General features: G+C 42.5%; 1 protein-coding gene across 1 annotated transcript in view; it reads right to left on the bottom strand.

Annotated features, from left to right (window-relative positions):
* RNF43 (ring finger protein 43) overlaps positions 1 to 24273 on the bottom strand; it is a 70662-nt gene that overhangs the window by 31114 nt on the left and 15275 nt on the right. Inside the window, exon 2 of the mRNA XM_070735058.1 lies at positions 8338 to 8457. Within this exon, the coding sequence (XP_070591159.1) occupies positions 8338 to 8457 (120 nt within the window). The remainder of the gene's footprint in view (positions 1 to 8337; positions 8458 to 24273) is intronic.

The raw sequence follows: 24273 nt of genomic DNA, 5'->3' as shown, positions 1-24273 counted from the left end.
GCCCTCTGGAGGCTGAAAATGGCCTGTTTCCCAATTTCTGATGGGCCCAATAGGCTCGTGTTTTTCCCTCCCTGTAGGCTCTCTGGAAGCCAAAAACGCCCTCCCAGAGCCTCTGTGTGAGCCCAAAATCAGCTGGCTGGCATACACATGCAGGTTGGAGCTGAACTAGGGCAAAGGCTTGTGTGCCAGCAGATACAGCTCCACGTGCCACCTGTGGCACCCGTGCCATAGGTTTGCCATCACTGCCCTACACCTTCTGGTGACATTTGTATGTTACTAGCAAATGCCAAGAGCAAAAGCCAAGGCCTTCGGCTACTGTCTTATCTACAACTGCAATCCATTTCTTGGCTTGTTTATATGCTGGCCTCTGTAATATACACCATGATTTAAACAGGCCACTATACATATAGTCCTTGACTTACAACGATAATTGAGCCTAAAATTTATGTTGTTTACAGTTAAGTGAATTGTGCCCTATTTTATGATGCCCACGCCCATCCCCTCCCCCCCACAGATGTGCACTCTCTCTGTGCTGCTCCTGCGCATGCGCACAACCCTCACACGCAGGTGCACAGGCCTCACTGAAGCCTAAGACAGTGAAAAAATGGCCAAACAAGATGTTCAGAAAAACAGACTTCTGGTTTGCCTGTTGTTTGTTTGTTTGTTTGTTTGTTTGTTTGTTTGTTTGTGGTTGGTTGGTTGGTTGGTTGGTTGGTTGGTTGGTTGGTTGGTTGGTTGGTTGGTTGGTTGGTTGGTTCATTCAATCAATCAATCATTCATTCATTCAATCATTCAGTCATTCGACTTCTATGCCGCCCAATCCCAAAGTACTCAGGACGGCTTACAACATAAAAACAATACAAAAAGATACAGCAATAAAAAGAAATCGAATATAAACTCTAAAAAACTAACCCCAATAAAACCCATTTATATAAAAACCAATCAAATCTTATGCATGCACACCATTCATAAAACAAAATTTGGCCATGAAAGATGGACAATTCATGCCCCCTCCCCTGGCCTGCCAGCAAAACCAGGTCTTTGTGGCCTTGTGGAAGGCCAGTAGGGTGGGAGCAGTACGGACATTGGGGGGGTAGTTGGTTCCATAAAGCCGGGGCAGCCACAGAGAAGGCCCTCCCCCGCGGACCCGCCAGCCTGCATTGTTTAGTGACAAGTCAACGGGACCTGGAGGAGGCCAACTCTGTGAGCTCTTATTGGTCTCTGTAAATAGTCTGGCCATGAGCCATGTAGGGCTTTATAGTTATGCTGTTTTTCGCACTCTGGGCGCTTCAGGGATGCTTCCCTGAAGCCTCCGGAGTTGGCCAGCATGCGCATGCATGCTGGAGTTGACATAGGGCATGATTCTGCATGTGTGTCATAGGTTCATCATCACTGTTTTAGAGCAAGCTCCTAGAATTGATCTGAACATGTTGGAGCAAGCTCCTAGAATTGATCTGAACATGTTATCAGAACTTTATGGTACCCAGACTACATATAACTAAGGCTTTTTATGCTGTTCTTCCAAAATTTATCATTAAATTATATGATAAATATTTTAGCTGCGTATGCTTTAAAAATGATTCATTCACACCTCACATGAACACAGCACCTTTCTTCTATTCATTAAAGCGTGTGTAATTTTCTTTAGGTTTTCTGAAAGATGCTGATGTTTTAAGGAGTCAGATCATTAAAGCAATGGATGTTTAATGAAACTCTCAAAGCAGCGGCGTTTTATTCCAGGCTCAGGCCTTGAAAAGAAATGCACGAGCCTTAATGAACAGCAGAGACAAGATCTGAAACACTTCTGCCACATTATTTTTGAAGCATGCAATGCTAACCCTAAATGTGTAGCATGACATCTAATTAACTAACTCAAATTAAGATATACTGTATTTAAATTAACTTCAATGCCATTTCTATACTCATCCTTCCTACTCAAAGGGCAAGTTCAAGTTCAGCCCCCTCCCTCTGCACATCGTTGCTGTTGATGTACTTTCGGAGTACAACTTTGGACTATTACTGCCCATGTTTGCTCCATTGAAGCAATTGGATCCCTCTCCCCACCCTCCAAACAGTAAAACAACTAGCAAGAGTCTTCTTTCCCTTAGAATCTGATACTCTAGAACAGTGATGGCACACCTTTTTTTCCTTGGGTGCCGAATGAGCATGCACACATGCTATCACGCATGTGCGAGTGCTCACACCAATAATTCAATGCCTGCGGAGGGCAGAAACAGCTTCCCTCACCTCCTGGAGGCCCTCTGGAGGCCAGAAACGGCCTTTTTCCCAACTTCGTGTGGGCCCAGTAAAAACACCTTCCAACATCCCACTGGAGCCTCTCTGGAAGCCAAAAATGTCCTCCCTACTTGTGTTTCACACTTCCCGGGCTCCAAGGATTTCCCTGGAGCCGGGGGAGGGTCAAATTGCCACCCCCATTCCCCCCGGAGGCTTTCTGGGAGCCAAAAACACCCTCCCAGAGCCTCTGTGCAAGCCAAAAATCAGCTTGCCAGCACACACATGCATGTTGGAGCTGAGCTAGGGCAACGGCCTGCGTGCCACAGATATGGCTCCACATGCCACCTGTGGCACTCGTGCCATAGGTTTGCCATTACTGCTCTAGAGCAGTGTTTCCCAACCTTGGCAACTTGAAGATATCTGGACTTCAACTCCCAGAATTCCCCAGCCAGCGAAACACTGCTCTAGAGTATGTTGCCTCTGAAGAGAGAGTCTCCATTGAGAATTCTTATGGCTAAGAAACAAAGATCTCCTCCTGGTTGAGATCAAATATCCATTTAACCTAGTACTGCTCGGTTAGGATCTCTCCAAACGAAGCAGGAAAATTAAAAGGGGATCTTTGCATAGGTTTGCCTGGTGAACCAATTGCGACCCTATTTGGATCAGGAGGCTCTTCTCACGGTCACTCATGCCCTTATCACCTCACGGTCAGATTATTGCAATGCACTCTACACGGAGCTACCGAGACTACAGCTGATCCAGAACGCAGTTGCGCGAGCTGTGTGGGTGCACCTAGGTACACCCACATTACACCAACTCTCTGCAAACTGTACTGGCTCCCAATCAGTCTTTGGATGCAATTCAAGATGTTTGTTTGTTTAATTCGACTTCTATGCTGCCCAATCCTGAAAGATTCAGGGCAGCTTACAACAACAATGTAAATACAAAACAATAAAAAAGAAGTCAAATTTAAAATCTAAGAAAATTATAAAGCCCTAATTTAAAAACCGATAAATTAATCAATCACAATAACATGCATACTAAACATTCATACAATTTGGCCATGAGAGTTGTTAATTCATGGCCCCCCAGGCCTGCAGGCAAAGCCAGGTCTTTGTGGCCTTATGAAAGGCCAGTAGGGTGGGAGCAGTATGGGCATGGCGGGGGGGGGAGTTGATTCCATAGAACTGGGGCGGCAACAGAGAAGGCCCTCCCCTGCAGCCCCGCCAACCTGCATTGCTTAGTCGAGGGGACCTGGAGAAGGCCAACTCTGTGTGCTCTTATTGGTCTCTGGGAGGTATGCAGCAAGAGGCGGTCCCGTAAATAGTCTGACCCTGAGCCATGTAGGGCTTTATAGGTAATAACCAACACCTTAAATTATGACCGGAGACTAATAGGAAGCCAGTGAAGCTCGCAGAGTGTAGGTGTTATATGGGTGGACCAAGGTATGCCCATGTTTCACCAACACTCCACTGTCTGCATTGGTTGCCGATCAGTTTCCATTCACAATTCAAAGTATTGGTTATGACCTATAAAGCCCTTCATGGCATTGGACCAGAATATCCCTGGGACCGCCTTCTGCCGCACGAATCCCAACGACCAGTTAGGTCCCACAGAGTCGGCCTTCTCCAGGTCCCATCGACTAAACAATGTCGTCTGGCGGGACCCAGGGGAAGAGCCTTTACTGTGGCGGCCCCGACCCTCTGGAACCAGCTCCCCCCGGAGATTAGGATTGCCCCCACCCTCCTTGCCTTTCGTAAACTTCTTAAAACCCACCTCTGCCATCAGGCATGGGGGAACTGAGACATCTTCCCCAGGCCTATATAGTTTATGTATGGTAAGTTGTGTGTATGTCTTTTTAAATTATGGATTTTTAAATATTAGATTTGTATTGTACATTGTTTTTTACTATTGCTCTGAGCCACCCCGAATCTCTGGAGAGGGGCGGCATACAAATTTAATATATAATAATAATAATAATAATAATAATAATAATAATAATAATACCCATAAAGGTAATGTTGTCATTATCTTTAAAGCCCTACATGGCTTAGGGCCAGACTATCTTCCAGCAGACGTGGTTGGTAAATCCATAGTAACTAAATTTAAACACGCCTAGGATAAACATCTATCCATCCAAAGATAAAATACAGGAAATAGTATAAAGGCAGACTAGATGGACCATGAGGTCTTTTTCTGCCGTCAATCTTCTATGTTTCTATGTTTCTATCTTTGTTTCTATCTTCGGGATCGCCTTCTACCACAAAGCTCCCAGCGACCAATATGGGTCCACAGGGTTGGTTTTCTCCGGGTCCCGTCAGCTAAACAGTGTCAGCTGCAGGGCTGTGGGGGAGGGCCTTCTCTGTGGCTGCTCCGGCTCTCTGGAACCAGCTACCTCCTGACAATCATATTACCCCCACCCTACTGGCCTTCCTGGAAAGCTGTAAAGACCTGGTTGATTAGATTGTATCGCCGAGATCTGGCCATAAATGATATGTGTGGTCTTATTGTGGGTTTTAAATTTTTAAAAATTGTTTCTCTTTTTAGATGTTTTAATATTAATACTGTATATCTTGTTCTTTTTGGTTGTGAGCCTCCCAGAATCCTTAGGGAATTGGGCAGCATACAAATTGAACTAAATAAATAAAATAAATAATAAATCAAAAGCTTCCTCTCCAAAGGCTTGAGACTCTGGGGTTGGAAGGGCCCAGTCCTACCTTTGGAGTAGATCAGTATTCCTCATCCTTGGCAATTTTATGAGGCATGGACTTCAACTCCCAGAATTCCTGATGACTGGGGAATTCTAGGAGTTGGAGTCGCTGTCTCTAGCTATTTCTGCATAGTCCCTGGCACCTCTAGCACTGAAGAATCACCCTTGTGGGCAATTCTGGCATGGAAATAGTTAACACCTGCCTCTTTTTGGAAGGAAGGAAAAGAGGAAGTCTGATGAGCAAAGTGCAGAGGCTGGAACACTCTCAGCAGCTGCCTTTGATCTCAGCGTCCTTGGAAAGCGTGTGTGAGCAGGTATCCGCCAGAATTGCTCCAGCAGGCTGGCTTTGCAATTGCCAAGCCTGCCTTGAACAGGGAGGTCAGAGGTTAGCAGCACAACTTCTCAGCTGTAAGATCAAAGGCACTGCAGATCTCAGGCTCCAGGATTGCCCTGGGAGGTTGGGAACAGAGAGAGCTTAAATTTTGCTGTAAAGGTGCTTTCAAACTGGGAGACCGGTTACACTTTTCTTTAAACCTTTCCAGCATTTCATCTGTGGTTTGCACATGTGTGTGCCTGTACCTTTGGGATGGATTCCTATATGGAATTTATCCCAATAGAATGCAAAAAGACAAAATGATTAAAAAAACCCTTCATGTTCAGCAGTCGGCCTGTCTCTTAAAAATTATACCGATCCAACATGGGCCTTATAGCACCCCTGATTCTACAAAGCTTTTCAAGATTCTTTGGTCTGAGAAATGAATTCATTAAAGCAGTGTTTCCCAACCTTGGCAACTTGAAGATATTTGGACTTCAACTCCCAGAATTCCTCAGCCAGCGAATGCTGGCTGGGGAATTCTGGGAGTTGAAGTCCAGATGTCTTCAAGTTGCCAAGGTTGGAAAACACTGCATTAAAGGAAAAGGCGCTCTCATTTTCAAAGCAAGGAGCATTGTGCAAATTTGCTCATCTCCCGAACGTGGAGTCTACAGCAGAGATTGCATATGAAATCATGGTTAACAGGGATGAGTAGCAAAGAGTCCCATTTGGTCCGTCCTTCAAGTCAGTTCTAAGCTGGGTTCAAGAAAGAAGCAGGTCAGTATTCCCTCCCTCCTTTAGGAAATCCAGTATTTTCTTATATCATTCTGAGTATTTTGGGGAAGCAACAACTGAGATAAAAATCACATTTCCACCCCCAGAAAATTTAACAATAACATGGTTTTGTTTTTTTTAAATAAATCTGTTCAATTGTGTCCAGTTTTTGGAAACTGTAAGGAAAACTCCCTGCAAACTACAAGTTTGTGTTCGTGGCAAGGTTTTTCAGAAGTGGTTTTCCACTGCCTCTTTTCTAAAACTAAGAGAAAGAGACCAGCCCAAGATCACCCAGCTGGCTTTGTGCCCAGGCAGGACTAGAACTCATAATCTCCTGGTTTCTAGTCCGATTATTTAACCTCCCTTACCGAACTGCCTCTCTTTACATGCAGTTAAAAGATTATTATTATTATTATTATTAATTAATTAATTAATTAATTAGATTTGTATGCCGCCCCTCTCCGCAGACTCGGGGTGGCTCACAACACAATAAAAACAGTTTATAACAAATCTAATAATTTACAGTTTAAAATGTTAAAAAACCCCATTATTAAACAGACATACACACAAGCATACCATACATAAATTGTATAGGCCCGGGGGAGATATCTCAGTTTCCCCATGCCTGACGACAAAGATGGGTTTTAAGGAGTTTGCGAAAGGCGACGAGGGTAGGGGCAGTTCTAATCTCTGGGGGGAGCTGGTTCCAGAGAGTCGGGGCCACCACAGAGAAGGCTCTTCCCCTGGGGCCCGCCATCCGACATTCTTTAGTTGACGGCACCCGGAGAAGGCCCACTCTGTGGGACCTGATTGGTCGCTGGGATTCGTGCGGCAGAAGGCGGTCTCGAAGATATTCTGGTCCGATGCCATGAAGGCATTTAAAAGATGGTAAATGCATTTCTGGCAGATGGATTTGATGGATGGATAGGCAAGTACATGACGGAAAGCCAGACGGACAGGAGGAAATCTGACAAAGGGAGACATTTACTGTGAATATGGAGTCTTTAAATACCAGCTCCCAAAGGCTCTCTTTCCCTAGTGCAGTGATGGTGAACCTTTTTTTGGTTCTTGTGCCAAAAGGGGTGTGTATGGGTGTGCTAGCATGCGTGTATATAGCCACACCCCTTCCCTTGCTGCCCCGTGTGCAAGCACACAGGCCTTTCTGAACCCTGGTATGTGAAAAAAATGACTTAACAGGCAAATTGAATTATTTATTATTATTATTATTATTATTATTATTATTATTATTATTAATTAGATTTGTATGCCGCCCCTCTCTGTAGACTCGGGGCGGCTAACAACAGTAAAAAGACAATATGAACAAATCTAATATTAAAAGTAATGTAAAAAAACCCAATTTAAGAAACCAATCATACATACAGACATACCATGCATAAATTCTATAAGCCTAGGGGAAAGGGAATATCTCAGTTCCCCCATGCCTGAAGACGGAGGTGGGTTTTAAGGAGCTTACGAAAGGCAAGGAGGGTGGGGGCAACTCTGATATCAGGGGGGAGTTGGTTCCAGAGGGTCGGGGCCACCACAGAGAAGGCTCTTCCCCTGGGTCCCGCCAAACAACATTGTTTAGTCGACGGGACCCGAAGGCCAACTCTGTGGGACCTAATTGGTCGCTGGGATTCGTGCGGCAGAAGACGGTCCCGAATGTTTGGGAAAACACAATTCTGGTTTACTGTTGTGCTGTTTTTTGAACTCGGGGGCTTCAAGAAACTTCCCTGAACCCTCCAGAGTGCAAAAAACAGTACAAGGGCAACCAGAAGTGCATTTTTCTGAACTTCCACTTTGTCTGTTGGGAGATTTTTTTTGCCTCCAGGGCTTCAGGGAAGCTTCCCTGAAGTGTCCAGAGGACAAAATGGCCTTTCCCAAGGCTGAAAATCAGCTGGCCAGCGCGAGCATGCGCACTGGTGCTGATACAGGGCAAAGTCTTGCGTGCCCTCTGATATGGCTTCGCGTGCCACCACTGACAGGCGTGCCATAGGTTCACCATCATGGCCCTAGTGTCTTTGCTAATGGAAAGATGAGGCCCAGCGACACCAGCTCAATTGAAATGACCAGGAATGGTAATTTCTGAAAAGTCTTGTTCATGCTTCATCTTTCTCAAAGGAAAAGAGCGTAAGGAAGAGAAACTGGAGTGTATGAGAGACTGCAGCTTTGCCCATTCAGTTTGGGCCTTACCCACTTTGAATATAAAAGAGATTCAGGAGCTTAATTTGCAATCTAATAAACCAAGGAGCTGATCAAAAACCTTTCTGGAGGAGTTTATTAAGTCTGTTCTCAGCACATATACCTTATTGGCCAATGACAGGCATGGCCGGGGAGCCCGCTCAGGCCTTTCCAGTTTGACAATGGAGACAAATCCTGGATCATGTTCATCCTCGCTGGTATTACACAAAGACAAGGGGTGGAACTGTGAAGAGAAAGGAAGAGAAAGTTACTACTGATGGATCATAGGACAATTATAGAATCATAGGTCCGGAATCTAGTCCACTTCTCTGCTCATAGCAGGAGCCTTATACCAACCCAATCAAATGACTGTCCAGTCTGTTTTTGAAAACCTCCAGTGATTGAATACCCACAACCCTGGAGGCAAGCTATTCCATTGGTCAATTGCTCTCGCTGCCAAAAAATCCCCCCTTTTAGATTGAATCTCCTTGATAAACTTCCATCTATTGCTTATTGTCTTGCCCTCTGGTGTCCTAGAGCAGTGTTTCCCAACCTTGGCAACTTGAAGTCCAAATATCTTCAAGTTGCCAAGGTTGGGAAACACAGTCCTAGAGAATAAGTTAATCCTCTCTTCTTTGTGACAGACCCTCAAGTATTGGAAGATAATTATCCTGTGCAAGTGTGCAATTGGGTTGATATTCCTGGAGGCATCTGTAATATGGTAAATGATTTAGCTTTACTAGATAAATGGTCAAAGCAATGGAAACTGCAATTTAATGTTTCCAAATGTAAAATAATGCACTTGGGAAAAAGGAATCCTCAATCTGAGTATTGTATTGGCAGTTCTGTGTTAGCAAAAACTTCAGAAGAAAAGGATTTAGGGGTAGTGATTTCTGACAGTCTCAAAATGGGTGAACAGTGCAGTCAGGCAGTAGGGAAAGCAAGTAGGATGCTTGGCTGCATAGCTAGAGGTATAACAAGCAGGAAGAAGGAGATTATGATCCCGCTATATAGAGTGCTGGTGAGACCACATTTGGAATACTGTGTTCAGTTCTGGAGACCTCACCTACAAAAAGATATTGACAAAATTGAATGGGTCCAAAGACGGGCTACAAGAATGGTGGAAGGTCTTAAGCATAAAACGTATCAGGAAAGACTTAATGAACTCAATCTGTATAGTCTGGAGGACAGAAGGGAAAGGGGGTGCATGATCGAAACATTTAAATATGTTAAAGGGTTAAATAAGGTCCAGGAGGGCAGTGTTTTTAATAGGAAAGTGAACGCAAGAACAACGGGACACAATCTGAAGTTAGTTGGGGGAAAGATCAAAAGCAACATGAGAAAATATTATTTTACTGAATTTATTATTTATTTATTTAATTATTTATTGGATTTGTATGCCGCCCCTCTCTGGAGACGTACAAAGAGAAGTAGATCCTTGGAACAAATCCAAATCCACAGTAACTGAATTTAAACATGCCTGGGATAAACATATATCCATCCTAAGATAAAATACAGAAAATAGTATAAGGGCAGACTAGATGGACCATGAGGTCTTTTTCTGCCGTCAGACTTCTATGTTTCTGTTTCTATCCTAATCCTTCTCTTCAAGTGGCTAGACATTTCTAGCTCTCTCAGCTATTTGCCATATAATTTAGCCTCCAATCCCTTTATAATTTTTGTTGCTTTTCTCTACATGCTTTCCATCTTGACATCTGTTTTTTGTATTGTGATATAATGCTGGTATAATGTAATGATGGTGATATAACGTACAGTGGTACCTCGAGATACGAGTTTAATTCGTTCCGGACCTGGGCTCTTAAGTCGAGCAGCTCTTATCTCGAACGACTTTTCCCCATAGGAATTAATGTAAATAATTTTAATTGGTTCCAGCCCTCAAAAAACTCACAAAGTTAGTCTAAATTATGCAGAAAGACATGTTTTTAATGAAGAAATGTACATGTACATATAAATGAATAATGAAGTTTCTTTCACTTAACTTGTAAACTTTCTTAAACTTTTAAATTTACATATGTTCAACTTCTCTGCCACCCAATCCTGTAGGACAGAGGTCCCCAACCCTTTTTGCACCAGGGACCGGCTTTAAGCGATCAAGAGAGGAATGGGTGAATGAATGGACGGAGGGTGGGAAGGAAGGAAGGAAAGAGGGAAGGGACAGGAACAGATGAAGGAAGCAAGGAAACTTATGAAAGGGGAGAGTAAGAGAGGAATGAGTGAAGGGAGGGAGGGAGGGAAGAAGGTGGGAAGGAGAAAGAAAAGAAGAAATAGAGGAAGGGAAGGTAAAAGAGAGAAAGAAAAAGAGCAAGCAAGCAAGCAAGAAAGAAAGAAAGAAAGAAAGAAAGGGGGAAGGGACAGGAACAGAGGAAGGAAGCAAGGAAACTTATGAAAGGGGAGAGTAAGAGAGGAATGAGTGAAGGGAGGGAGGGAGGGAGGGAAGAAGGTGGGAAGGAGAAAGAAAAGAAGAAATAGAGGAATGGAAGGTAAAAGAGAGAAAGAAAAAGAGCAAGAAAGAAAGAAAGCAAGAAAGAAAGAAAGGGGGAAGGGACAGGAACAGAGGAAGGAAGCAAGGAAACTTATGAAAGGGGAGAGTAAGAGAGGAATGAGTGAAGGGAGGGAGGGAAGAAGGTGGGAAGGAGAAAGAAAAGAAGAAATAGAGGAAGGGAAGGTAAAAGAGAGAAAGAAAAAGAGCAAGAAAGAAAGAAAGAAAGAAAGGGGGAAGGGACAGGAACAGAGGAAGGAAGGAAGGAAACTTATGAAAGGGGAGAGTAAGAGAGGAATGAGTGAAGGGAGGGAGGGAAGAAGGTGGGAAGGAGAAAGAAAAGAAGAAATAGAAGGGAAGGTAAAAGAGAGAAAGAAAAAGAGCAAGAAAGAAAGCTGCAAGCACCCCCCCCGAGCCCCCCAGGCCGGCTGCAACCTTTTAAAACACGCGCGCCGCTTCGCAGCTGTCTCCTGAAGCCGAACGCGGAAGTTAGCGTTTGGCTTCAGGAGACAGCTCCTTGGCGCTTGTATCTCGAATTTGGGCTTGTAAGTAGAACAAAAATATCTCTCCCCTCCCAGCTCTTATCTCGAGTTGCTCTTAAGTAGAGCAGCTCTTATGTCGGGGTTCCACTGTAATTGGCTTATATTGTAATACAGAAGATTAATACACTGCATTATTGAGGAAGGACTGTAGATCAACACTTGATGTGCAACTAAGATAAAGAGTAAAGTGCTACAGTAAACTTTTGTTAGTTTCAGAAAAACATTTACACTTTTTTTGGTTGACCTTAGCCATTTTTCCATTTCTTAGACACAAGCTTTAAAAAAATATTAAATATCTTCTGGATGATCTGCCTAACTCATAATCTATCATAATTCACAGTCTATCCAAATGGTGCCTTTCAGATAAAGTTACATTATAGCTCAGTTAACATGTTTGTTGGGAATTCTGAGGATCTGTCGATTCAATACACCCAATGGACACAGATTATTATTATTATTATTATTATTATTATTATTATTAATTTGATTTGTATGCCGCCCCTCTCTGTAGACTCGGGGCAGCTAATTACCATGTGCTCTGCAGTGCAGTCAGGTATTTCATCAAGAAGTTAAAAAAAAAATAGATGTCCTGTGCTCTACATACAGTTTTACCCTTGAAGATCTTTTAGCAGCTGCCGCCACTACAAAAATATTGCTGCATTATTTGTTAATATAGTAGAAGATTTCCAGGAATGCATGGGACTTTTCTTCTTTCATTGCACCGCTAGTCAGTTTGCTTCTTGGCCCAGTTAAAGATTATCTAGCAAAGATACTGACTAAAATTGGGAATAAATTAGTCACTTGCATAGACACTGCCTTTAGATCATTTGTCTATGTCTAAATCTTTGCTTTCATTTAGCAAGTCCCACTTTTAAAGGTACCTTCATAATTAATTCGTCAAACATTCTAAGAAAAACAAACAGGACTGAAAGAAGGAACCATTCCTGTTTAGAATAGAAAGCTGGCAGGGAGGAAAGGATTATTCTTGCAAGATTACAGTTGCTCCATAAACACAGAGAGGTGTTTCCTTTGAATTCAAAATGCCCCGAAGCTTTGTTCATGCGATTTTGAATCACACAAACATTTATAAATACAATATACATGCATATAAGTGTAAGAAAAATAATTTATTTTAATTCACAAGAATTTCCTTTTGGAATTTTCATGGAAGACTGTTCCATAAAAAACATAAGAGAACCTTGTTGAATCAAAGCAATGTTCAGCAATTCCTAGTCATTCAGTGGCTGGTCAGATTGATTTAGGAAGCATACAGTATAACGATACACCCTTTTCCACTTTTTCAGTTCTGTTTTCAGTTTAACAATTCTTTTTGAAGTATGGTAATTATTGCACTTGTACTGTGATTGTTATGAACTGGCAAGTTTCTTCACAGGGCCAGAGGTGGGCTGCTAAGTGACGTGTGCTGCCCTCGTGGTTCTGAGTGCTGGCGGAGTCCAGCACAATTCTGCTACTGCACCTGGGCAGGTAGTGAAATCGTGCGTGCCCTTGAGAGCAATTTCACTACCTGTCCAGCACTCAGAACCATGGGGGCGAGCACATGTCACCGTTCCACTTAAATATATATACTTCACTATGGAAACAGCCAGAGGTGGGCTGCTAAAGGGCTATATATATACTGTAGTAGCCTAACCTGCTATATTGTTTAGCCTAACCTGCTATGTTTTATATAGATAGCACTTTAGCAGCCCACCTCTGGCTGTTTCCATAGTGGGCATCAAATGGAGGAATTGCTTAGAATCTGACCAGAGAAAGAGAAAAGCTTGCCTTCAGAAGTTGTGAATGCTCCAACACTAGAAATTTTTAAGAAGATGTTGGATAACCATCTGTCTGAAGTAGTGCAGTGTCTCCTGCCTAAGCAGGGGGTTGGACTAGAAGACCTCCAAGGTCCCTTCCAACTCTGTTGCTATTGTCGTTGTTGGTATTATTATTATTATTATTATTATTATTATTATTATTATTATTATTATTATTATTGCTCCATCTTCATGGCATCGGACCAGAATATCTCTGGGACTGCCTTCTGCCGCATGAATCCCACCGACCGGTTAGGTCCCAGAGTTGGCCTTCTCCAGATCCTGTCGACGAAACAATGTCGTCTGGCAGGACCCAGGGGAAGAGCCTTTTAGGTGGCGGCCCCGAACCTCTGGAATCAACTCCCTCTAGGAGATTAGGACTGCCCCCACCCTTCTTGCCTTTCGCAAACTCCTTAAAACTCACCTCTGTCGTCAGGCATGGGGAAATTGATTCCCCTGGGCCGTTTCCGCTTTATGTATGGTTTGTATGAGATTATTATTATTAATTATTATTATTTATTAGATAGACGTATGGTTGTTTTTATATTAATGGGTTTTAAATTGTTTTAATTTTGGATTTGTACTGTTTCTGTTGTTGTGTGCCGCCCCGAGTCTTCGGAGAGGGGCGGCATACAAATATAATAATAATAATAATAATAATAATAATAATAATAATAATAATAATCTCCAATACTATTTAGTTGCTTCCAAAGGGTAAGGGCTACTTAAAAATAGTCCTAATGGTTGGGATTGGCATGGGACTAGAATGTTCCAATCACAAAACTGAGCTAAAAAAAATAAAAATAAAGGGAGTAATTGATCAGTTAACTCCAAGCAGAGTGAAATTACTTTAAGAAAATCTTTACAACTGGATGATAAAGGGCAATTATACAACAAAAAATGGTCATCTACTGGAGGGGTTTATTCTGTAAATTGGCGTCAATCTGTATTGAGCTGGTCAAGGGAAGGGTTTATGGCTAATGTAATGAGTATTCTTCTGAGGAAAGAATGGCCATCTGCGCTGTTGCATCTGTTGTCTGATAGACCAAAGGTGAGCTCACACCTGCTGCCAGCTTTGGCAAAGGATCAAGGGAGAATTTCATTGTAAGTCTGATAGCATCTCCCCCCCCCCCCCCATACACACTGGTTAAAAGAAAGCTGGCACGCCTGTTTTACACAGCAGTTTCTCTGTGTGGGGCCAACAGTACTGTATATCTAATGGATCAAAGGAAGGAGTGCTGCATCTCAAAGATATGGTTCTTCACCTCCTAGTCATCATGGTATGGTTTACTAGTCTTAATAAACCAAAAATTGCTGCTGCATTTCCAAAAATCTTCATCATTGCGCATGTAATTCTATTCAATTTTTTAGAGAGACTGTGGCTATTTAGAATAGGGACCTATGGTCCTGCAGATGCTGTTGAATTACAGCTAGAATTCTTCACCATCGGTCATGCAGGTTAGGCTACTAGTAATTCAGAAAAATCTGGAAAACTCTAGATTCTTTATCTTTTGCTAGCAATTCTTTTAATGTACAACACAAAGGTGGACATTAAGTCTCAGAATGCAAAGGGACAACTTCTCTCTCAGTAATAATGCTATGGATAAAATTAGATTCTGGATTTAATAATCTGATTTAACTAAGCAGACCCTAGATTACTAGTCCAAAATCCTGCCCTAATTGCACTCCCGTTGCTTGATGTTCAAGGTTATTATCAGGGAACTAGGGAACTTTATGCCACAGATGCCGCCGTTTTTTTGTGCCCTCATTGCTGCCAAGGTGTATTTTGAACTCCTAATAACCTACAGTGGGACAATGAGACTTTGTAGCCTCTATTTAATGAGAAAAACAAACACCCTCATGACTTCTACATTACTGAAAGGTAAGGTAGGTTGGGTTTGCTTTTTTTTTTTTTTTTTAAGTGACTGCAATAGAAAGCAATCAGAAGACAGGAACACAGAAAGGAAAGCACAGAAATTCCTCGAAAAAGCATGTGTGATTTCCCCATAATTGGAAATACCTAAATGGGTTGTCAATAGCAATTATTCCCTGGAACAAAACTTAATTTAGTGGAGAAGGGGAAACAATCTGACCAGGTGGAAGACCTGCAAATAGCTGGTGAAGGAAGTTTGGGCAAATTTGCTCTTGACTTCACTGGTAAGTAGAGTAGAGTAGAGTAGAGTAGAGTAGAGTAGAGTAGAGTAGAGTAGAGTAGAGCAGAGCAGAGTAGTAAAGAATAGATTAGATTAGATTAGAATAGAATTATTTACTGGCCAAGTGTGATTGGACACACAAGGAATTTGTCTTTGTTGTATATAGATTAGATTAGATTTATTGGATTTATATGCCGCCCCTCTCCGCAAACTCAGGGCGGCTCACAGTGTACATAAAAGAAAAGATACATTTGTCAAGCTACAAATATCTTGCATGCGTGATCTCTACCATATACTGAAGATTTCCCCATTCTAATTTCCAGATGTTTCAGACTTTCAGCATTTCCAGCCAGATGCTGTCCCAATTCAACCAGCATGCTTAGCCTGGTTGCGGGTGTAAAATCCATTTTCTGTGCTTCCCCCAGTGTACAGGGGCAGGCAAAGTTGGCTCTTCTATGACATGTGAACTTCAACTCCCAGAATTCCTGAGCTAGCATGATTGGCTCAGGAATTCTGGGAGTTGAAGTCCACAAGTCATAGAAGAGCCAACTTTGCCTACCCCTGCCCCAGTACACAAATTACAACAAAAGGTTTCTTGGGCTCCTGCAACACACCGAACCTGGATGCATTAATCCTAACCAGGATTAGCTAGCTGCGGAAACGCAGCAAGGGTTGTGTTTGCCTAATCTTTGTTAAGCATGTCGTGTGAACACAACCGTCGAGGGGGCGCTAGGCTTGGAGAAGCCCGCTCCACCCTGGCTGGACTTGAAAGCCAAGAGGCTCCGTCGAGCCGTCCGGCCCGGCCGAACACAGAGGCCTGGGAAAGTGGGCCACAAAAGACGCGCTCCCGGCTGAGGCGGCGGCTCTCGTTGATTTCGACCGCGTGCGGGGGAAAATCTCCTCAGTTCGCTCCAGCGCGGTAGGTTTGAAGGTCAGCCCTTCGCAGCGAGGCCTTTTGTCCGGGGCTGCTCGCCTTGCAAGTCCCTCGTCTCCCAACTCCGGCCGCAGCCAGGCGGGAGCGGCCCACAGGGGCCTGCGAGAGCTGCCTTGTGGCGCGGCGAGATGAAAGGCGGGCCTCTAATGTTAAGAGCCGGTGGCCTCCCCAGTGCCGTTTGAACTGTTTACAGATCGAGTTAACTATTACAGGCCGTGTGTATCTTGGCCGCCTGCCCGAATTCTTCCGCGCCCGTCAGATATTATTAAACAACCCTTTCGATGCTCGGCCTGGAGTTCTTCCAACACACCTCAGAGAGTTGCCGACACTCCAGGCGGAGCCTTTGGTTGTCACTCTGGTTCCCAAAAGGCCCGAACAAGAATCGCGGTCTCTCGGCCCCGGGGAGGGGGATTTGGCTGGCTCGCGGCGGCGGCGGCTCAAAGGGAAAAGAAAACAGGGAGAGTCGGGGCTTGGTAGAGACGGAAAAAGCCCCGGGGTGGGCACAGGGCCTAAGAAAACCTCCCTCCCTCCCTCACCTCAGCTCCCTGGGCAAGGTAGAGGCAGCCTTACAACTGCCGGGCCCCGCATTTGAGCCGCCTTGAGTCCTCTAGGACAGTGTTTCTCAACCTTGGCAATTTGAAGATAATTGGACTTCAACTCGCAGAATTTCCCAGCCAGCGAATGCTGGCTGGGGAATTCTGGGAGTTGAAGTCCAGATATCTCCAAGTTGCCAAGGTTGGGCAACACTGCTCTAGGACAGTGTTTCCCAAACTTTTGACATATGTGTACCCCTTCTATAATTTTTCTAACGCTTAGTACCCCTCGTCAAAAAAAAAATGGATGTATTTTAATAATCAAAATATATTTATTTTTTCTTTTCTTTTTTGGTACATACACAAAATAAACGAAAAATAAAATTATTCATAATAAAATATAAATAAAAGTTATATTATAAATAACATTTATTTGGATCAATGAGAAGGATGAAATCGTTTGTGCCGAGATGACAGATCATCATAATTTGATTCCCTGGTTGTTAATTTTATTGTGAGATGTGGTTCCGTGTCCAATAGTCTGTTCCTTTTTTTCAACTTAATGTCTACAAATGCTGAAAAAGCAACTTCACATAAATATGAAGTTGGAAAAGGCAAGATGTATTTCAGAACTTTTTCTGAACGCGTACCCCCAGCAAACTCTTCCCGTAACCCTAGGGCAGGGGTAGTAGGCAAAGTTGGCTCTTCTATGACACGTGGACTTCAACTCCCAGAATTCCTGAGCTAGCATGATTGGCTCAGGAATTCTGGGAGTTGAAGTCCACAAGTCATAGAAGAGCCAACTTTGCCTACCCCTGCCCTAGGGGTATCTGTACCACACTGGGAAACACTGCTCTAAGGAGTTGAGTGGCATAGAAATATAATAAAATAAAATAAAATTTGCAGGCGACTATAGAGTGGAATGCGTGTCTCTGGGCCGCTCATTGTGGCCGGGCTATTTCCTGAGGGGCAACAGGAGAGACCCCTATGGAAGCCACGTTGAGGAAAGCCAGCAGTACGTTAATATTTGGGGATTATGGCCACCCCTAGTTATCCAAATCTCTCTCAAGTTCAGCCTTTTATTAAATAGGGCAACTTATAACAATTAATGGCTCATGGTTGAGAGCCTCCTTTTTTTTTCTGTTTAGGTGACCCTGTGGCACGAGTACTGACTAAATGGCAATTTATCGGTGGCCATAATTGGGAAATAAATCAGAACTGGTTGTATGTGGAGAATTCGCTCAGTCATAAGCCGTGGTTTTTTAAGCCACCGTAGATGGGTTCAGGAAAACCAATTCAACCACGTTGTGGCTCGGCCTGTCAAATGCAACTGATAGTTCTTTGGCCCCTGCGTTGACCCAAATTAGATTAATAAATAAAATAAAACCTAGTTCAACTATTATTAATGAATTATGAGAAGCAGTGTGATCTAGTGGCTGGGGGGTGGGGGGTGTAATCAGTCAGGCCAGGATTATCTCCAGTTCAGAGACGAAATGAGTTTGAAAGACGTTTCTAGTAAAACCACCAAGCTCAAGATAGATGAGAGTAGTTTTGTGGTATTTTGGGTGTCACCTCACTTTTCTTCAATGTATTGTGTTTTCAAAGAACTTGTTAGTTTAGCTGAGGAACAAAGTCTGCCAATTGAGCCCTAGATAGTATGAATCAAAACCGAGGCTTCTTGGAGCATATACAGAATGTCTTTCCTTCAATATAAAGCAAATACAGTGCTCAAAAAATAAAGGGAACACTTGAACAATACAATATAACTCCAAGTAAAACAAACTTCTGTGAAATCAAACTGTCCACTTAGGAAGCAACACACATTGACAATCAATTTCACATGTTGTCAGCACATTCAACTTTGCACAGAACAAAGTATTCAATGAGAATATTTCATTCATTCAGATCTAGGATGTGTTCTTTGAGTGTTCCCTTTATTTTTTTGAGCAGTGTATATACTCCTCATTGTAATACATCATTTTTTGGGTAGAAGAAACCGGAAACATATTTTTTAAAGCTGTCTCAAAATGTTACATCGTGGGCAACTTATGGTCATTGCTCAGTAGTAACAGAAAAGTTCATCTCAGTTGCCTTTTCTCTCTTTTTTTTGGTTTTGGGTCACCAGTTCATTAATGACCTACATCAATCAGCATTCCTGATCTTTTCAAGATACAGCTAGTCCTAGACTTACAATAGTTCGTTTAATGTCTGTCCAAACTTACAACAGCGCTGACAAATGTGACTATGACCATTTTTCACACTTAGAACCATTGCAGCATACCCATGGCCATGTGATCAAAATTCAGATTCAACTGACATGTTTATGACAGTTGCAGGATCCCAAGATCCTTTGATCACCTTTTGTGTGCTTCTGACAAGCAATGGGGAAGCCAGTTTCACTTAACAACCAGGTTAGGAACTTAACAAATGCAGTGATTCACTTAACAACCATGGCAAGAAAGGTCATAAAATGTGGCAAAGTTCACCTAACAACTGTGGCGCAGCCAGTGGTGCATTAACCATCAAGCAGATAAAGCACATGCTTAGGGCACCAGGCTCAAAGGGGACGCCACAAAGTTCAGAAAGGAAAAAATATGAAGATTTGTAAAAAAAGAAAAATGATAAAACTAAGAAGGGGGCACCAAGATTTGTCAGTGCTTGGGGCAGTGTTTCCCAACCTTGGCCACTTGAAGATATCTGTACTTCAACTCCCAGAATTCCCCAGCCAGCATTCGCTGGCTGGGGAATTCTGGGAGTTGAAGTCCAAATATCTTCAAGTGGCCAAGGTTGGGAAACACTGGCTTAGGGCACCAGTGAGCTTTAAAGCAACAGTGGGTGTAGTTTTAGATATTTTAGCTCCGTTGTGGTTGTAAGCCGAGGACTATCTGTATTCCCAAACCACATAACTAGATAGCTGTGTCTTTTTGAGGAGACCCTATTTTCACTTAAGGCTCACTGGTTCCCTAAGCACTGACAAATCTTGGTGCCCCCCTACTTTATCCATTTTTTTACAAATCTTATTTGAGTTTTATTTCTTTCTCAACTTCGTAGTGCCCCCTTTGGGCCTGGTGCTCTAAGCATGTGCTTAGTCTGCTTCCTGGTTAATACACCACTGCCTATTTTTTATTGCAGATCATTTCAGGGGGTGGTATTTTTTTTTTAAACTGTGGTTGTAGTAGCAGAGGTACACTAGGATTGTCATGCTAAGTGCTGTAACATTTCCCCCCCAAGGCTCTTTTGCTCCCACTGCCTCTGAAGGGGCAAACTGCTTTTGGCTGCACTCCAGCCTTTATAAATGCAGACTTGAGAAAGCCAATGTGCTTTGAAGGCCTCACTCCACCCCCAGCCCTACATCCAGGCACAGCAGCTGGGTTTTGTTTTGTGTTTTTTTGTTACCCTTCAGGTGGGTTGGATTTCGTTTTTTCAGAGTTCCCCAACAAGCCATGGGTCGAAGCCTTACCCACCTACTGCAGAGAGCAAATAATTTGGGCAGCCATCCAGAGCGACATAATTCAATCATTGTGCCCCAGATCAATTAGCACCATTGTAATGGAATTTTGATACAGTGCATTACCTAAATTGTGCTGGAAATCTTAGCAACCACGACTGCTCATAAACTGATGCAACTTTCCTTTTGTAGAGTCTCCCTGCCACCATTATGTTCAGAATCCCCATTTAAATAAAGCACTTCCAGTGTTCATAGCAACTTAAGCAAGACGTTGGCAGATGGGGAGCCTCGGCTGAGGCAGGGAAGCCGAGTGGGCAGGGAGGCCTGTAAACAAGTGTGCAGCTTGGAACTCTGGGCTGAGTTAATGTGCTCCTGATGGAAAGCCTGGGAGCTTGCTGTTGGCAGGTTTCGATCGCCCGCATCCCATGTCACTAGGAGCCATTTGCTGGCTCCTCCAGCTTCCCAGCTTGTTCAGGCAGGCCTGTCCTGCTAAGAGAGGGAGGAATTTGATTCTCACCCCCAGGGGCTTGCTAAGTAACTCTCCTGCACTTCAAAGGAGCTCTTTATTTTGCCTTAGTGATCACACCCTGCAAAAATTTCCCACTGACAAAAGAAATCGTTTTATAGGCAAAGGAGGGATTGGAATGTCTCCTCAACCCCGATGAAGGAAGAAGGGCTCAACACACACCCTGCAAGAGAGAAGGCATGGAGTTGTGGTCTCCTCTGCAGTGATAAGTGCTGAGACATAATATGATCTGAAAGTTGGAAGAATCCTGTTGGATCCTATCCAGCATCCTGTTTCCCAAAGTGATAAACCATGTGTCCTCTAAAAGCCTATAAGGAAAGTGAGAAAGCTTGCCTCTCTCTATATAGAATTCCAACGTAAAATATCATCTGCCATGGATTGTGATCTGATTGTTATAACAATGTCAATCACAGTCTTCATTCTGGAACTCTATGGCATTGATCCCAAATCTTACTCAATGCAAACAGAGAGGTACAGGCTTCCATTAGTAATCTTGAGACCGAACCAAATCTAATATATTTTCATTCTTAGATTAAGCTAAAAGGTCACATTATGTTCAACTGAACTCTAGATTTCTGGAACTTCAAGCACCATATTTCCAAGACGTTTTTGACCTTGTTGGTTTGAGAATAATAAAGGTTGAATACCAGTAACTCTGAAGGACAAAGAGATGTTTTCTGGATACCCAAAGAAAAAATATTATCAACTAAGAGTACAAACCTGGATAAAATGTCCTGCTCATGCTTTTGTTTAATAGTTACAATATCTGTTCTCTGACCCCTGGGTAGATTGCTAGAATTAACTAGCCGAAACCCTAGCACTCATGTAGTGACCCAGATAGATAGGCAACTGGGCCAAGAAGCTTGAGCAATAATTTGGAGAAATACCGTGATAGTGAAGCTGCAGGCACTCTGGATAGTGAAGTTAGTAGTGACATTGCAAATTAACAGAGGACGGGGGATATGTGTATGGTACACATCTGGAATAGGATTAGCTTCTTTTAGATTGTAGCCCCACTTGGGGCCAAAAGCTCTTCCTTATCTGCCCATAGTACTATTTACATCTGATATCCCAAAAATCAGGTATCACAGAAACTGATATAACTTAAGTCATGGCTGTATTCACACTGAATGTTTATCCTGGTTAAGTAATGACTTGGCAAGGGCAGCATTTGTGAAACATTGCAAGCTTTATTAGTTTTAACCTTTGCTAGGGGGGTTTGTGGCCCAGCATTTTGTAAAAACACAGCTCATTGGGTTAACTTATGGATCATTATAGTTGCAAATCCAGAAAATTAATTAATTAATCAGTACCGAGGTTAAGTGGGCTGTGTGAATGCTGCCAATGAAGAATATTAATGGAAATTCTTAAAGCTATGTTACCAGACAAAAGTTTACATTTTTTCCAATTCTTCCTTTTCCCTGCTGTCCCTCATCCCAACAATCAGTTACAGATGATAACTCAGGAGAATATTGTCATTGTCAATATATAACAATTGTGGGATTTAAAGCCATAGTTCCTTCAGTTTCTCACAAAAATACTTTTGAGCAAGAAAAATAGTGGATCATTTGCTATGGTCTTTTACATATGTATACTCATTAATGTGAGTTGAAGACATTTGTGCCCCATTTCTTAAAGATAGTGTAAGATGCTCATGAAGCAAAGTTTGCCTCCATAAAACCTAAAAAGAGCTGGGCTTTTTTGAAACCAGTTACCCGAGTGCCATTTTTTAATTGGAAGGGACAGCTATCTATAAATATATGAAGCTATACAGTATTATATGAAGCTATATTGTACACATCTTTCCAGTAAATGTTCTTAGGATAATCAGTGTTTAGAAGGTCAAGATTAAAATTCAATGTTTGGAGAGAGAACGCGCATGGAGTCAGAGGAACTTTATCTCATCATAAACAGAACCAAGATCTGAGAAGCTTTTTCTTTGCAACATGGAATTAGCATTTTTTCATACTTTTATATTTTGGGGTTGTTCCTCAAAAGAATCGGAAGTTGTAGATCTCTGTGGCCACTCAATTCCCAGCTCTGCATTAGATGAAACAGAGTTTGACCCATGAAACATGTGAGTTTGCAGCTCTTCATAAAATCTACAACCCACATAGTCTTTAATTTAATGTAGCTCTCTTTTATCTTTAGCGGTGTGCCACAAGGGTCTGTTCTGGGTCCTATTCTTTTTAATATGTTTGTGAGTGACATAGGGGAAGGTTTGGTAGGGAAGGTTTGCCTATTTGCCGATGACTCTAAAGTGTGCAATAGGGTTGATATTCCTGGAGGCGTCTGTAATATGGTAAATGATTTAGCTTTACTAGATATATGGTCAAAGCAATGGAAACTGCAGTTTAATGTTTCCAAATGTAAAATAATGCACTTGGGGAAAAGGAATCCTCAATCTGAGTATTGTATTGGCAGTTCTGTGTTAGCAAATACTTCAAAAGAAAAGGATTTAGGGGTAGTGATTTCTGACAGTCTCAAAATGGGTGAACAGTGCAGTCAGGTGGTAGGGAAAGCAAGTAGGATGCTTGGCTACATAGCTAGAGGTATAACAAGCAGGAAGAGGGAGATTATGATCCCGCTATATAGAATGCTGGTGAGACCACATTTGGAATACTGTGTTCAGTTCTGGAGACCTCACCTACAAAAAGATATTGACAAAATTGAACGGGTCCAAAGACGGGCTACAAGAATGGTGGAAGATCTTAAGCATAAAACATATCAGGAAAGACTTAATGAACTCAATCTGTATAGTCTGGAGGACAGAAGGAAAAGGGGGGACATGATCGAAACATTTAAATATATTAAAGGGTTAAATAAGGTCCAGGAGGGAAGTGTTTTTAATAGGAAAGTGAACACAAGAACAAGGGGACACAATCTGAAGTTAGTTGGGGGAAAGATCAAAAGCAACATGAGAAAATATTATTTTACTGAAAGAGTAGTAGATCCTTGGAACAAACTTCCAGCAGACGTGGTAGATAAATCCACAGTAACTGAATTTAAACATGCCTGGGATAAACATATATCCATCCTAAGATAAAATACAGAAAATAGTATAAGGGCAGACTAGATGGACCATGAGGTCTTTTTCTGCCGTCAGTCTTCTATGTTTCTATGTTTCTGTCTTGGACTTTTAAGTGTACTGGACTTGGTGCTGATCGGAATTATGGGAGTTAGACACACTTAGTGAGAATCAGGTTTCGGGAAAACAATTAATAGTTAATATTGGGCTGAATACAAGCAGATGCCATTGGTTTATGCAACACACTAGAAACACAGAAAATCCCACTGGTAGAACCATAAATGATCCTACCTTCTCCACTGGTGGTATTTTACATTCAATTGTTCTAGATCTTCAGGATGGAACTTTTTAGAGATTCTACAACCCTAGTATCTGAACATATGTAGATCTTTGAAGGATCCGCCTACATGTGTATTAAATGATCAACTAGAGAAATCTGGTGAGATTATTAGATTGAAATATGAAGGCTCCAGTCCTCCCTCTTTGTTTATGCTTATTCAGGTGGGTGCTCTATGCCAAGTGTTTCTCCATACCGTGTTTCCCCGAAAGTAAGACAGTGTCTTACTTTCTTTTTACCCCCAA

Source organism: Erythrolamprus reginae, chromosome 1, assembly GCF_031021105.1.
Source record: "Erythrolamprus reginae isolate rEryReg1 chromosome 1, rEryReg1.hap1, whole genome shotgun sequence".
NCBI classification, from domain to species: domain Eukaryota; kingdom Metazoa; phylum Chordata; class Lepidosauria; order Squamata; family Dipsadidae; genus Erythrolamprus; species Erythrolamprus reginae.
This window is presented reverse-complemented; position numbering and strand designations above follow the sequence as displayed.